We start from the raw sequence: 15,279 nt of genomic DNA on the forward strand, positions 1-15,279 counted from the left end.
ATATTTTATAGCTTAGATTATCTATATATTTGTTAAGCATTCGTTTCATGTTGTAGTAATTCTAGTCGCATTAGCGCGTAATTTAGTACAAAGTTATTCACGCAGTAGTAATTTAGTAATCACGCTGAGTGTATCTTGTCTTTTAAACTCTTTAAGACGTTTACTATAGGATCGCTACCGCCTTACTCGCTTGTTTAACCTTTTTACTACGATAAATAGCCTTAACTGCGGGATAAAAGACCTTTTCTTTCCAACCTTTAATTTGTTCGCTACTTAAACTCTACACTCAAGGTCATTGTCGCGACCGCGTGTTCAGTAAACCGTGTAATTCTTAGTTTGTCATAAACAAAGGTTAAAATACTTACCTAAAGCCATAGTTAACCTCTAGTCAATTTTTCCTATTGCTTTTTCCATTGGTTTAGTTCATTTTAAACGGTTTACCGACTTGTACATTAAACTTTGCAACCTAGTAATTTTCACTCGCGTATTGTAAACACTGCTAATCAGTATGCAATATTCAAATTACCTGTGGCGTAATTTACGTATTTCCGTTTCTATTTATATCTAGCAAAACTGTATTCTATTCATAACTTTTAGCTATTAATTTAGATAAGCTACAAATTTATTTTATCTCATTGTAAATATTTTTCTTGTTTTCATTAGAGATATCCTGTAATCTCGTTCCCGTTTTTTTTTCATGTATTGCAAAGTTGTGTGAATTTTCAATAAATTCTTTTGTCAAAACCACTTGCAATCTGATTCATAGCTGAGCGCCTTGCCGCCGGTTACACTAAGAATGATTTTCAACTATTCCGGACAAGTTCTTGTTAAGATTATTGTACTTAACAATTTCACATTGAAAAATTTTCGAGCCACATAAAAACCGCCAGCCCATTTAGAAATTTCTATTTTTCTCGCCTTAAGGTCACATGACCACCGGAAGTCAATGTGGCCATCCCTAAAATTTCAAGAAACCTAATTATGATTTTAGCCTCAACACTCAATTTCATAGGTTTAAGATTAATAGAGTTATTGCAGAAACATAGTTTTTCATCGATGTCTAGGTTCGTCTATATATAGCTAAACCTGATTTCCTATTAACATTTTGTGGTTTAATAAGGTGTCACTACTTGGGACTAGGTTTTAATTTAATTTTACCCATGGGAGCGCCAGCATGGAGGCGACGTTTTGTAAAATCTCCAGATTTTTTCAAATTTTTGCTTACATTTACTGATCCTTTTACGAGCTAAACAGTATCATCTTGCCGATATTCAGCTACCCTACGATGGTTCAGGTTTTGTTTAGTACTGATTCACCAAGTCATCTTCGAATAATTTAGATGCTTTATTGACCACCGCTAAATAAAAGTAGAAGATCTCACGCTCAAATCAACCTAAAATCCACCGCTGCTACACTAAATGGCTAAAGCGTGCACGGTCTTCTACTATTACAAACACCGGAATTAGAATTTCCAAAAGACCTATCAATCTGTATGGATGTTGAAGCAAACCCAGGAGAAACCGACCCACCTACTAACTCTGAACATATATAGTCAATTCGAAAAATGTTGTCGTCGAGCAACTCAAGCCTACGCGACTAGACCGAAAGGAACTATGGGTAGTAATCATTGAAGCCGAGTTGACTCCATAATTTTATCTGACTAGTTATGCCTGGTTTACAGCACGAACGTTCGTAGGCGAGCGGGAAGTGTTGAAGGAGACGTTTTTTAAATGCCTTCATATTTTCGAAATTGTGAACTGAATCATAACTACCTTGTTTTTCTTTCCCTAAACCCAAAGACATGCATTTGATGGATTGTTTCTTGCCATTATTATCTAATTACTAGCGGGAACAATTTATTCAGAACGAATATTTAAACCGCTTCAGTGATTTTTACCCATATTTCTTTCGGTCCAGTCGCGTAGGCTTGAAGCCAGTCGACGACAACGTTTTTTGAATTGACTGTATATTAACTCTGCTCTGAACATTCACGAAATTGCCTAATTATAAATTCATCGAAACACTATGTAAATTTACCAAATAGTTCGATTGTTTACACTCCTGGACAGCTACTTTCATGGAAACCTTTCACATCTCCATTGACATTTGAAGTCAAATATTGTCTCAAATCTCTCAGTATTCTACGCCGAAAAAGGGGAATAAGATCGGGGAAGCGAGTTAAAGAGAGACAATTTAACGCGACACAAAGAATTTCTACTGTTACCTCGACTAGAAATGAACTAGTGACCACGAATGTGTCACGCGGCGCTAATGTAAATAACTTGGTTATCCCAGTTCGCGTTCCACTTCAAGCACAGCAACCAAAACCTGCTAAATCATTTTGTGCCATCTGTGAGGAATAAAGCCATGATAGTGAAAGATTTCTTAGTCGAAAAAGACATTCTATATTTGACAGACTTGGCTGAAACCTGGTGATGAACACCGAGTAGCCAATGACAGGGGCGTGACATGGTATATGGGATCGGGGATCAGCCGTTTTTTGGGATCAGGGTAAGGGCGCTAGGGCAAAAATTGGTGGTTTTTTAGCCGTTAGACTCCGTTATATTGGGTTTTTTTTTTAGCCGTTAGAAACTGTTTAAACTGTTACTCATCTGTTCTGTTATGTGCTGGCTTGATTTATTCAGTTTTCCCGTCTATATACGCCAAAAATACTGCTGTGACCAACGGTCCAATCGTACGTAACGAACTACTGTATCCTATACCTGCCTCGTGACTGCTTACGTAAGCGTACGCGTGGGTTAATAAGTTAATAAGTTAATCCAAATCCGCTAAAGGGGTAGGAAAAGAAAGGCCAATCTATTGTTCTCTCGTCTGCTCGTGTAATAGGATTAAACAGTAATGATGAAAAGGTAAATCATACACCGTGAAAAGATGAAAAAACTTACTGACGTTTCGGACGCTAGTCCTTCGTCGGAGTAAAAGAGAAAGAAGTGGTAGAAAGGAGTGTATATATGATAGAATAAGACAAAAGAAACCAATGAGAGCAAAGTAGGCAAGGAAACAAAAACAAACAATCAAAAGACAAAAGAAAAGGTTATAATTTATTTTTTCATCATTAGTGTTAAGTTTCATTAGAAACACCGACGCAGCTCACACTAGTTTTTAGCTAGTTATATCTTCTTAATAGGATTAAAGTGAAAGGTACGGTGGCAATTTGTTTACTCAGCGATGACAGATGTGTAACCAACGAAACCTAACGAACCAGCTTCGGATCCAGCCGAACTGGCCTCGGCGAAACTCGAAACCCGACTTACTTGTCAACTTACCGTTTGCATTTAAATTCAGGATAGGTTTCGCTATGGCTGTAAATTACAATTCAAACAGTTTTAAAAAACCAGTTCCATTCGAACTGACTCCAAAAAATCCACGAATCATTAATAATAATAAATAATATGTATTACGTATCAAAAACAAAATGTATGCTGTGAATGTTTTAGTCAAACGAACTGCTTGCTGATTCTAAGCAAATGATTGACAATAACCCAGAAATTATCAATAATATCTGTTCCAATATCGAATCCCAACTCGAATCCTAACTCGAATCCTAACTCGAATCCTAACTCTGTTGTTAGTTTGTCTCATGGCTGTATTATACAGCCATTTGCAAAAATTATGGCCGTTTCAAATATACATACAAGTATATCAAAAGTATATCAGACACGGCGGGATATCTTTCTTGATATTTTTTTGGAAAGCCCTAGTGATAGACAACTCGAAAAAAATATCAGGGATGATATCTCACATATCCCATCAGACGTTTATAATATGAAATAAATGAGTTATATTACTCCCATAAAAGTGAATGGTTTACCTTTTTCTTTCTCTGCAACCACTAGGCGCACATAATGTGGTAGATCGCTAGATTCATCGTCACTGATGCTTGCAATGTATTCATTAGTGTCATTGATAGTAAGGTTCTTCAACACAAACCAAGCACGGCCTATTGTCAAGTTTCCAAGAAATTCTACTCTTCTTTTCAACGTGTCGCCAATATCTTTGTTTTTGGTCATCCTTCCATTATATGAGTTAACACTGATAAACTGAGGATCGGGGATGGTGCCCTTTCTTATTCCCCAGCTGGCAGAAAGGATTTTTTTTTGATCCGTCGTATTCCACATAAACGAGGCATCTTCTCCAATATAACCTTTGATATGTGTTGGACCCTTTATGGAGTTTTCTTTGTCAAAAAGAAGAAAATTATAAGGCATTGACATATGTTTGCTATTATATGGTAACATTGAGCTGCTGTCTGCAATAATAACTGTATTACATGAAATAAATCCGTAGATGACAAAGCATAAGGAAGGTAGCAAATTCATTAACATATAAAGTTTGTAATGGCAGGCACACGACTAACATGGTTGTATTCAAAGCACCACTACTAGCTTAAAGCAAACATTTTTCTGTTTCTCATATCATTTTGATTACAAAGCGCAAATACGAAAAATCTGAGAAGATGCATACATATGCTGGAAACATATACAAATTTTTAGACCCTCTCTTATGATTAAATAGAAAGAGCCGACTTCATAAGCTACAAATTGTTTTTAAATCCAAAATCGCGGATATTACATACACCTACTGCTGAATTCGACTGAATCCGTGTAGATTGTGTTCGTATTGCAATTTATGTATTCAGTCTATCGATATACAAAGACACGTCATTTGGACACAAAAATATTGAAAATTAAAGACATTCTTAACCTTGCTGAACGATTTCGAATAAGGTTAAGGATACACGGAACACAATTTTCGTCAAATAACTTTTTTTTTTTGAAACCATGCTATATCAAATATAAAAGTAAAATCTTTAATTTTATATATAAATTAAGTTAACTTTTTTATTATTAAGGGAGATATTTGTAAAAAAGCATCTTTAGAAGTTACCAGTAGGTGTTGTGCTGTTGACAGGAACTCTCATTTATCTATTCACCGGAAGTCGATTGATCCAAGTAAGTTTGACGTCACGAGCATTGTCGAGCCGTAGCAGTGAAAACATATCGAGCTGTAAACGAGGACTCGACTAAGTGAACGATCGAACAAATTATATCATATTTACAGAGTTTAGCTATTTATCAAGATTGATTACTTCTACTAGATTTCTTCAGTTTTGTTTTTAATTCTTTCGTGGGATATCAGCGTTGGTAGATGCCTCGTAAGCAAAAGAGAAATCCTTTCTGTGGAGGTTCCAACAAAAGGAAAAGAAGACGTAGCTCCACAGCATTCTGTCATGAGAATGCAAAATCACTCTCTTTGAGCGACAAAGGCTCTTACTATAAGAGAGAAGAGCTTCTTAAGCGAAGTGATAGTGCCAGTGCTAGTGCCAAGAAGCTTCTAGGCCGAAGCGAAGACGAATAATTGAACCAGGCATCGAAGGAAGAAGAGGGAGAAGAAGAACGACAAAACATCCTGTTGTTCTCTGGTTTGCTCAGCATTTCGCCCTCTTCCTCGGCCCCTTCCTCGGCCCCCCTCAGTTGAACTAGATGTTCGACATCTGGTTTTGACCATCATGAACTCGAAACGAACTTCAAGATTTAGGTAAACACCGCGACGCGAAGGTCAATGAGCTTGAGACCGGAAGTACAGTATACCCGCTGTCCTGGCCATGGTCCGGTATCATATTACTTACTTTACGCTCATTGGCGTACTGTGCAGAAACTTGTCAACATTCAGTAAATAAACTTATAATCCCATTAAACTAAACTTGTGTTTTTCTCAAAAGTAGTTTTTGGTAAAATACACAATTTCAGAAGGTTTATTCTCCCTCGGTTTTTGATCAATTACCGTGAAACTTGGCGTGTGGATTCCTACTATGCTCGAGTTTAAAAGTGTGTCTGCGTTTTTTCATTTTTCTTTTCTTTTCTCAGATATTTGCCATTTTCTCAAGAATGCCCTTAAAAACATGTAGTCATAACTTTGGAATTAAATAAAAGATTAAGAGGCAATGTCCACAAGAATCGAACAAATTCAAGAATTCGTGGCAAGGGTCAAAAAATCAAATTCGCTCTTCTTTTAAAGTTAGATAGGCCATTATTAGATATGAATCCCTGGGTAGTTGGTTTTCGAAAATATTATTTTATTTTCGAGAAAACGGCCACAGAAGAGGTTCGACCGAAACCCAAGCAAGAGACGCTCAAGAGGAGTGAAAATGGACAAACTTTGAACAGAGCGCGCGTAAAAAATAAACCATCTATGACAATTTTTGAACTTTCTTCTTAATGTATCACTCTTTTTCGTTCATTGGACTGGATTTCAAACTTATTGGGAAAGGGAAGAATTTTTGGCGAGGGAAAATAGGAGGCCTGTGTTTACATATGCTAATTAGCTGCCTCAAAAGAAAAAAGATTTAACTATGGGCAAGTTCTCTGATTGAAATAATATTTATGCTGCAAGTTGAGGAAGAACAGACCTTTTCAAAACTTCAAAGATTGATTTGGGGAAATTAATTCTGTGTACGACACAACCAAACTCAACAACATTTGCAATCAGTCGCTCTAAAAATCATTGACCTTGTGTCAAGTAATCATTAGGCGGCGTAAGTTATACATACGTATTATATTATACATATATTTCTCGAAAATAAAATAAAAATCGTTCCCGGGTTCCGGGTATCTAGACACTTCCTATTATTTTATTTTCGAGAAAACGGCCACAGAAGAGGTTCGACCGAAACCCAAGCAAGAGACGCTCAAGAGGAGTGAAAATGGACAAACTTTGAACAGAGCGCGCGTAAAAAATAAACCATCTATGACAATTTTTGAACTTTCTTCTTAATGTATCACTCTTTTTCGTTCATTGGACTGGATTGCAAACTTATTGGGAAAGGGAAGAATTTTTTGCGAGGGAAAATAGGAGGCCTGTGTTTACATATGCTAATTAGCTGCCTCAAAAGAAAAATAATATTTAACTATGGGCAAGTTCTCTGATTGAAATAATATTTATGCTGCAAGTTGAGGAAGAATAGACTAGATTTTTTAAGGATTCTAAGAAGCGCTTTGCTATCCTAAACAAAGTTAGAAGACTTTGAATCCATGAAAGTTATTATTAGCGGGGATTTTTAATAAAAATTAAAAACTCCCGGGTATCTAGTATTTTGAAAATCATTCCCGGGTTCCGGGTATCTAGACACTTCCAAAATAATAAAGCAACTACCCAGGGATTCATATCTAATAATGGCATATCTAACTTTAAAAGAAGAGCGAATTTGATTTTTTGACCCTTGCCACTATTTGTTCGATTCTTGTGGACATTGCCTCTTAAAGAAGCGCTAAAAGAAAAAACGCAGACACACTTTGGTAGAACAACATACGTGTTATTAGTTTACGCTAACCAGAGGGAGAACAAACATCTCGCGTCGAACCATAGCGTTTGCAATCAATGCCCGATTTATCCAAAATGAATTATTTTTGTCCAAAAGTAAAATCGAATATGGAATATTTGAACTTTAAGCTGTTAGAAAATGTATACTTTATGGGGAAATTTATATAAACTAAACGCGCTATGAGCGTTCAAAAAACCCGACCCGATTGTGTTCCGTGTATCCTTAAAAGCAAGAAGACTAACTATTCGTTTTGCAGATCATTTGGACAAAAAAATATTGAAAATTAAAGACATTCTTTACCTTGCTTAACGATTTCGGATAAGGTTAAATGCAAGAAGATGAAAAGGTACTGAATGCTCAACGCCATCGCCTTACCCTACGAGCAGAGTCTTTTTTTAACTCCTCTACGGGCGAGAGAAAATAAGTTTCCCTGCTAGCAGAGCCTATTTTCCTTTCGTTTTGATTTGTTATTTCTGTCACGCAAGCGTGGCGTAACTTAGCAACGCTGTCATGATTTTGACAGCCACTCTCGTCAAACAATGTTTGGCGCCACGGTGTGTTACATTTGCTCATGCGCACTACATGTAATCGGTTAAAAACTGGTTTTAAAACTGGTTTTGTTCGTCCACAATCGTGGACGGCGGTGTATCAAAGGAAACGCTCTACATCGGCAGAGTCTCCTTCCTCCCCGCCTGAAAGAAGGGAGAGAAAGAGAAGAGAGACTCTGCTAGCAGGGAAAACTAAAGTAGAATGTTATTTCATGTTTTTATACGACGTGGGCTCATTTTTGGTCATCGGCCACCTTTTTTAATACAGACTCGCGCATCAAAACCAGTTTAAACCAGTATGAAACCTGAAATTATGCATCTCATTATTCAGATTCTTGGATAACGGCATTAAAAAATAAATACACGATTTCTGCACAGTCTCCTTTCCTTCTCTCGCCCGTACACGAGGTAAAAGGAGACTCTGCTCGCAGGGTAAAATCGCATTCGCAATACTTTCGTCTTGCTTAAATGAAGGAGAAGAATCTGGATGATAATAATCACGATGGCCGGTTGCTAGGGCTTTTGCTCCAGGATGATTCGTACCTCCAATTTTTTGCTGACAGAATAGAAGTTCATATTTCTATTCAAGTAAGGCAAATATTGATTAGCGCAATTTTTTGTGGAAATTTTTACAATTGGATAAGTGTTTGTGCTACCTATTTTTAGTAACAGCACAGGTTGCCCAAGCTTGGTTTCTGTGATGTCACGTTATAAGGAAATGTATAGGGATTCATCAAAAATTTCAATAAAATCATTGAAATGTGAAATAGTCTCGAAATTTTACCCGATCATTGAGAAATAACACTTCTTTCGCTCTGTGTGGTTACTTTTTGAATTTAGCCCGTTTTAAGGATTTTTTCCTCCACCAGTAAGAAATAAGAAAAGGTTGGAGACTCGAGTCCCAACAGCGAACATTACGAGTCTTTGAAACCTCGTACGTCTTCGAATTTTCTTTCCAGCGCCAAATTTTAGTCATAACCTTTCTCTTACATCCCTATAGAACCGAGAAAGTCGCATTATTATATTAGTCTTCACGTCTTTAAGACATGAAATTTGCCTGTATTCACATACTACTTCGCTTGTTCTGACACGTACTTGGAGCTCACTGTACTTCAGTTCAACGGATTTCCTTCGGCAACCGACCCGAGGTCACGCCGGAAGTCTTCGTATCGTAAATGCGGATTGGATTTGGATATGGTCTTTCTTCGAAATTATGGTAAGTGTATTTTTTAACGGCCTACGATACAGAAGTATTTAACTTATAATTTCGAAAAAAGACAAATTTGAACGAAGAAAATTTGAATTTCTTTAATTAGCTGTAACTTTACGTCATTCAATCCGATTTAGATGGGGTTTTCACCAGAAATTATAGAATTATATACAGAAAACTAATATGAGTTTTCCACCATCTCTTTCCAAATCTTTTAAGCCGATGCCAATGACGTTACAATAGCTGTCGCATGACATGAAACGTAAATCAGTCGATAAATTAATAAATTAATTTGAAAGTCAGTGTCTATTTTGAGATGCACTCTATACTTGACTGGGAGCAAGTGAAATGACTTAAGTATAGGAGTGATATGATGGTACCGTGGTGTGCATGCTATCAGTGTCACAGCAGATTTCTAGACGCGTTGTAATTTGTTAACATGCACCTCAGGTAGCCCATACGGAAGACTATTACAATAGTCGATTCTTCCCATCACAAAAGCATGGACAATTTTTTCAGTTGCTTATTTAGTTAAATACTTCCGTATGTGTCCTATATTATAAATATGATAGTATGCAATGTTACAAGTTTTGTTGATGGATCGAGGGTGTGTACGAAGGAGAGGAGATTAGTTTCGTAAGAAGTCAGTAAATTATTTAAAAACATCGATCAGAGAAAATGTTGATCATAAAAAATTATGTATATAATTATGTATATAAACAAGTGAAATATTTTTTTCCTACAAACACTTTATCTCCGATAAGCAGTATAACGTAGTCATCAAGGGGAGCAAATCCGATTGATGTAGTCTATGGCACATTTAATATATCATGATACGTGCATGCAACAATAAAAATGCATTTATTAATCAAATTTATTAAACGTAAAGTCTTATAAATTCGGATCCTTTTCTAGGTCGAGGTATTATTTAAGGCTTTGGGACAATTTTCTTAGTCAAGATTCCTTATCATTTTTTATAGACAAACAATAAATGTATTTGTTTGGTATCAACTATGAACACGTTTTGACCCAATTACTAGTGAACCTGAACCACGAGGTCTCTTTGTACTTGTGGATATGAAACAGAAACCTTTATTGGTTTGTTCTTTATCATAACACTCTGTGGACGAACTATCATCATTGAATTGGAACAGGAAGAAAACCCGGGACACCGCACGAAGTGTATGAAAGGGTTTAGAATCCACAATCCTAGTTGGTTAAACAAACCGCGTGGAAAGCTGATATTTGATTTGTGCAAGTTATTCGTGTTTGAAAGCAGACCACAAACAGCTCGAATTTCGTTAAGTATGGAGTAAATGGTGAAACACATTTTTCATTGCATAATAACTATATAATGCTTATAAATTTAGAAGTATCTTATGGAAGGATAAACAATAAGAAATATTTGAACAAAAAAAATATAATTCAAAGGCCGAAACTACAGAACTTATATCAGCTCACACATGGATGTCCCTTAAGTAATTTACACAATGAAACCTTTTCATGTATTTTTTGCAAGCTTCTTGGTTTTTGAAACAACTTTATGATGATTGTGGTTTTGAATAAAAAAGAAACATAAGAAGCATTAAACGAAAAAAAAAAAATTTCAAACCTGTTTGGGTGACATTGATAAAGTGTTCGTCGTAACCAAGTAGATTTTCTGCTTTACATTTGTACAACCCATAGCTGCCTGCGTCAATGGTTACTAGTTCCAAGACACCAACACCAGTAACAGTATGAGATCCTTTAGCTATTGATCGATTACGGGGATCATACCACGTGAACAGAGGAGAGGGCACGCCATAGGCCAAACAGTATATCCTGATTTTACCACCATTATATGAAGCAACTGTGAAATTTGATTGGACTACATCTATTTCTTGTTTGTCTGCGAAGAGAATTGATTCTTCCAATTTGTACCTTCTGATATACGTTCAGGAGGTAGAGTTGCCTCAATTTGTGTGTCACATATTTTTCTTTGCAAATGGTTGTCATAAAAAAAAGCGTTTAAGATAAGATAATAATAGGTATTCATTTAGATTGATAGATAGCTAGCTTTTTATCGTTTGAATGGTCATTGGATCTTTGACTTTTGCACCATTATTATATGAAGAAACTGTGCCGTTGACTTAACTGCAACTATTTCTGGTACCGATGTGTCTGTGAAAAGAAGAAATTGATTCTTCCAATATATACCTTCTGATATACGTAACTCGATATACCTCGATTTTTTGAGTCCATTTTATTGTTTGTTTTTGTTGTTGTTGTTGTTTTTTGTTTGTTTGTTTGTTGTTGTTTTGTTTTTTTTTTGCATATGTTTGACGTCTGTAATTCTTTATTCTATATATTTTGTGTCTGTCTGTCTGTCTAACTTTCTTTTCTTCTTGTTTGGCGTCACTAGTTTGGTATTCCGTTTAAGTGTTGAAGCTCATAGGGTTTGCTTAATAATTTCATGATCTATTGAGGAAAAGACAAACATCGCCATAATATTTCGTATTAGCAAATAACAGAAGAACCAGCTAGGTTGACAAAATAATCAATGTACTAAACTCACACTGGACAGATATTGTTGTACTTCTACAGGTTGGATTATCCTTCGGGTTGTTATTGGCACAGCAATTATATCTTCCACTATCAATTCTTGTGATATTTGATTTAACAGATCAAAAACAGTTTTCCGTGTTTGTTACTCTGATCAAAACACGCGGGATGTTGGAAGAACACGAGAGGAGCGTAGGAAACCACATCCCAATTGTTTTGATCAGAGTATCAAACACAGAAAACGGTTTTTGATTTGTTTTATAAAATAACAAACTCGCGAAAAGATCGAAAAGAAAAAAAAAATTAAGTAAATTCTCCCTACATGCCGTCTTATTCAAACTGACCAATGAGCGCGGGCGATAAATTAAAATCTGACAGTTGCAATACTCGCACGCGCTATAATGACGCTAGCTTGTTTTGATACTCTCATCAAACATGGTTTTCGACCAATCATAGCGCGCGTTAGTCTCCCCCACAGCAGCTTTCAGTGTCGTCACGCAACGCTTTCTCCCCTGAGTAGCGGCTGCTTACCCGAGCACAACATTCCTTTCCTATTGAGTAGTATAGGGGATGGGGGTTCCAGCGCAACGACCACCGGAGGATTACCCGTCTAAAGTACCCCCCTCGATTCGTACCGCGATTACCCGCATCCCGTGTTTACGTAGTTAAATATGTTAGTCTATATATGGAGTGCGAAGATTGTAAAGAGTTTGTTTATGATTTCTGTGTAAAGTGCTTGAAACCCAAGTTTGTACCTACTAAGCCAAATAAGTATATTTGTTGTGGTAAGAAAATGCAAATAGAAGATGACACGTCAGCACAGTGTTACGAGTGTGGTAAGAATATTCGTAATGCCGTACCAAATGCTACCAAAGAGCAATATTACGCCAACGGAGGTCGTAAGAAAACGCCATATAAGAGAATAAAATACTTCAGGGACTGGATGAGTCATATCCAAGGTTATCGACCGGTATATTTAGACAACGAAGTAAAGAAGAAAATCATAGACCATTTAGAAGAGCCAACCCCACAAAGTCTACGGAAAACGCTGAAAAAATTAAAGCTAGGGAAATATTACAAAGCTATTCCCTATCTTTTGTCTGAAATTACCGGTAAGTCTATTCCCGAGGTTTCTGATATGACAAAAGCCGAGTGGATGTTTTGTCGGCTGGATAAGGATATTCCTTATTACCCTGACGTAATCTACGAAATATTTCACGAAATCGACCCCAACCACCCCCTCTTAGGATGGATTCCAAGAAGATAGTGAATCTTATGGCATAAGATGAGAAATTACGCGTAATAATTCGCCAAATAAGGTCATGCAAATAATTTATATTACGCGTAATAATTCGCTAAATAATTTATATTACGCGTAATAATTTACTAAATAAGGTCATGCCGTGTATTATGGTATAAATCTTATGGCATAAGATTACGCGTAATTTCTAGACTGACGTTCGATATGTAAATAGAATCCCGTCACGCTCTTTTCAAAGCAGATGTTTACTGAGCAAGCTTTCTTTGAAGCTCTTCTTTTGCCTCCTGGTAGATCTTTTTGCGAGATTCCTCGGAAAGATCTTTTACGACTGTTTTTTTATTCCTTATGTCCGACTTTAATTTCTCGTATTTGTCTTCTTCGGTCAGAATAAGCGAGAATTCTACGTCGTCTATCTTTCTGTCACGCAGAGCCTTTGAGACAAGATCGGTAATTGTATTTACTTTAGCCCTTGACAAAGCTATTGTCGTGTCATGCTTGGATATTTTGCTTGACAACTGTTTCATAATGCCCGTAGCAACAGCAGAAATAATACCACAAGCTGCCCCAACGCCGGCCAAAGGAACTCCAACGATTATTCCCGGCCCAGTAAGCGAAGTAGCAACGCCGGAGCCCGTTAACACAACGGATATGGATCCTGAAGTTATCGCAATCTTATGTAGCGTACTCCGGGCTCTGACGTATTTTTTTCGGACTTTTTCGTAGTGTTTTGTTTGCCCTTCCAAGTAAGCCAGGATTAAATTTGCTTTATTCAGACGAAAGTTTTCGGCGTTTAGTTCGTTAGGTGTAGTATAGGGAACATCTGGGTACAACTGAGGTGCTGATGGTATAACATCCATTATATATACTAATGTACGACGCTTTTGGGAATGATATTGAGGAGCAGCCACATCATGACAACAGGGACTACTGGAATTGGAGGGCCTTTAGGAAGATGTTTCCACACGCAGACCCTAGTAAGTTCGAAAGAAGACCCGATGGTATTTACTATAACGGCTCCAGGATGTACAGTAATGAGGATTTGAAACCTACGCTGGTTAATCAGATAGACGATCAACTGAAGAATTCTGGTTATGTTGAACATAAGCCTAAGCCAACGCCAACATATGTTGAACACAAGCCCGTGCAAGGTTGGTCAAAGGAATTATTGCTTGGTACCAGTACTTATCCGATACCCGCAGTTTCATTTGATAAACACCCAAGCTTGGACCTAACGCTGAACATGCGGATCTCTAACAAGCATTCCTTTCCGTTAAAGGTGCGAGATATCTTCAAAAACGTGCCCATTATTCATACCACGGCGAAAGAAGCCCACGAATGGTTAAGCGCTCCTAATATGCGTTATTGGCCGCAGCAGTTGAACTTTGCGGTTTGGTGTGCCACCGGCGGTTGTGGGGTAAGCGCAAACTTGATGAAGAATTCGATATTTATGTTTCACTTTCACTTTACGGTGAGGCGAATACTGCATGAGATGGGCGTTACTGCATTACCAGGAGATGCTGCGTTCTATCCAAGAGATAACAAATACGACGTTCCGGCCTATAACAGGCTTTGTAAGGAGTTCGGTGTTGTAGGGAAGGATTTTAGATGCACTGTCGGTGCTAACAATGGTCTAGGGCACATTTGGGCTTATTGGGGGATTGGTGGACACGAGCTAAGCGATAAGGAAGTTCATGCATTGCGGCTACGGTGGAACACGGGATATCATAAGGAAACTCACGACAGTAGCACCTTCTTTGAACCAAACGCTAAGACCACTAAGGAAGTCAGAGACGGACCTCTGTTCAAAGACGAGGGCGGTAAGTATGCAGGGGCCAATCCACTGATTATTAAGATTACCAACGACGAGCAAACGAAGCAATATCTTAATTTCATACCTCCAGAAGGTAAAGGACTAACTAGAGCTGGTCTTGCTCGTTTGAATCGCAGCATAGAAGCTTATGTGTATTCTATCCTTGGGGCTCAGGTAAACACCCGATCAAGTATAATCGGAAATACGGGCGCCGCAGAAGAGACGCGAGCCGAAGCCTTGATTCTATTCGAAAGTTCAATCTTGGAGGGCGACATTAGCAAGGGCGTACAGCGTTATCAACTAGCTATACAAAATTCTAAGGCGAGGTTGGACTATGCAGTAGCCCCGGGTTGTTGGTTAATGCCTAGTAATTTATGTATAAATACTGGTTCTGTAGTAGGATACAACAACAAACTTCAACGAGCTACTAAGGATATGAAGTTTGGGGTGAATGACGTGAACTCTGACACTCTTAGGAACATTCCTCACTTCGTGGAGAAGTCAAAAAAGTCGCATGAAACGAAGCTACCCGTAGTTAAGAAACCATCGAAGAAGGTCCTGCCTGCG

The 15,279-nt window shown here is 37.6% G+C and overlaps 1 protein-coding gene across 1 annotated transcript; it reads right to left on the reverse strand.

The window, feature by feature from the left end:
* Positions 1–3,168: 3,168 nt before the first annotated feature.
* Positions 3,169–11,585, reverse strand: LOC116293394 (uncharacterized). The gene is made up of 4 exons (XM_089033376.1): positions 11,578–11,585; positions 10,713–11,020; positions 3,833–4,198; positions 3,169–3,323 (listed from the first exon to the last, which is right to left on the reverse strand). Exons 1-4 carry the CDS (start codon positions 11,583–11,585, stop codon positions 3,184–3,186), a joined length of 822 nt encoding a protein of 273 aa, XP_088889502.1. The 3' UTR covers positions 3,169–3,183.
* Between the last annotated feature and the right edge of the window lie 3,694 nt (positions 11,586–15,279).

The sequence above is a fragment of the Actinia tenebrosa genome, unplaced genomic scaffold, assembly GCF_029948245.1.
Source record: "Actinia tenebrosa isolate PJP-AT-01 unplaced genomic scaffold, QUT_ActTen_1.0 PGA_scaffold0__85_contigs__length_37466705, whole genome shotgun sequence".
Classification (NCBI taxonomy): Eukaryota; Metazoa; Cnidaria; class Anthozoa; order Actiniaria; family Actiniidae; genus Actinia; species Actinia tenebrosa.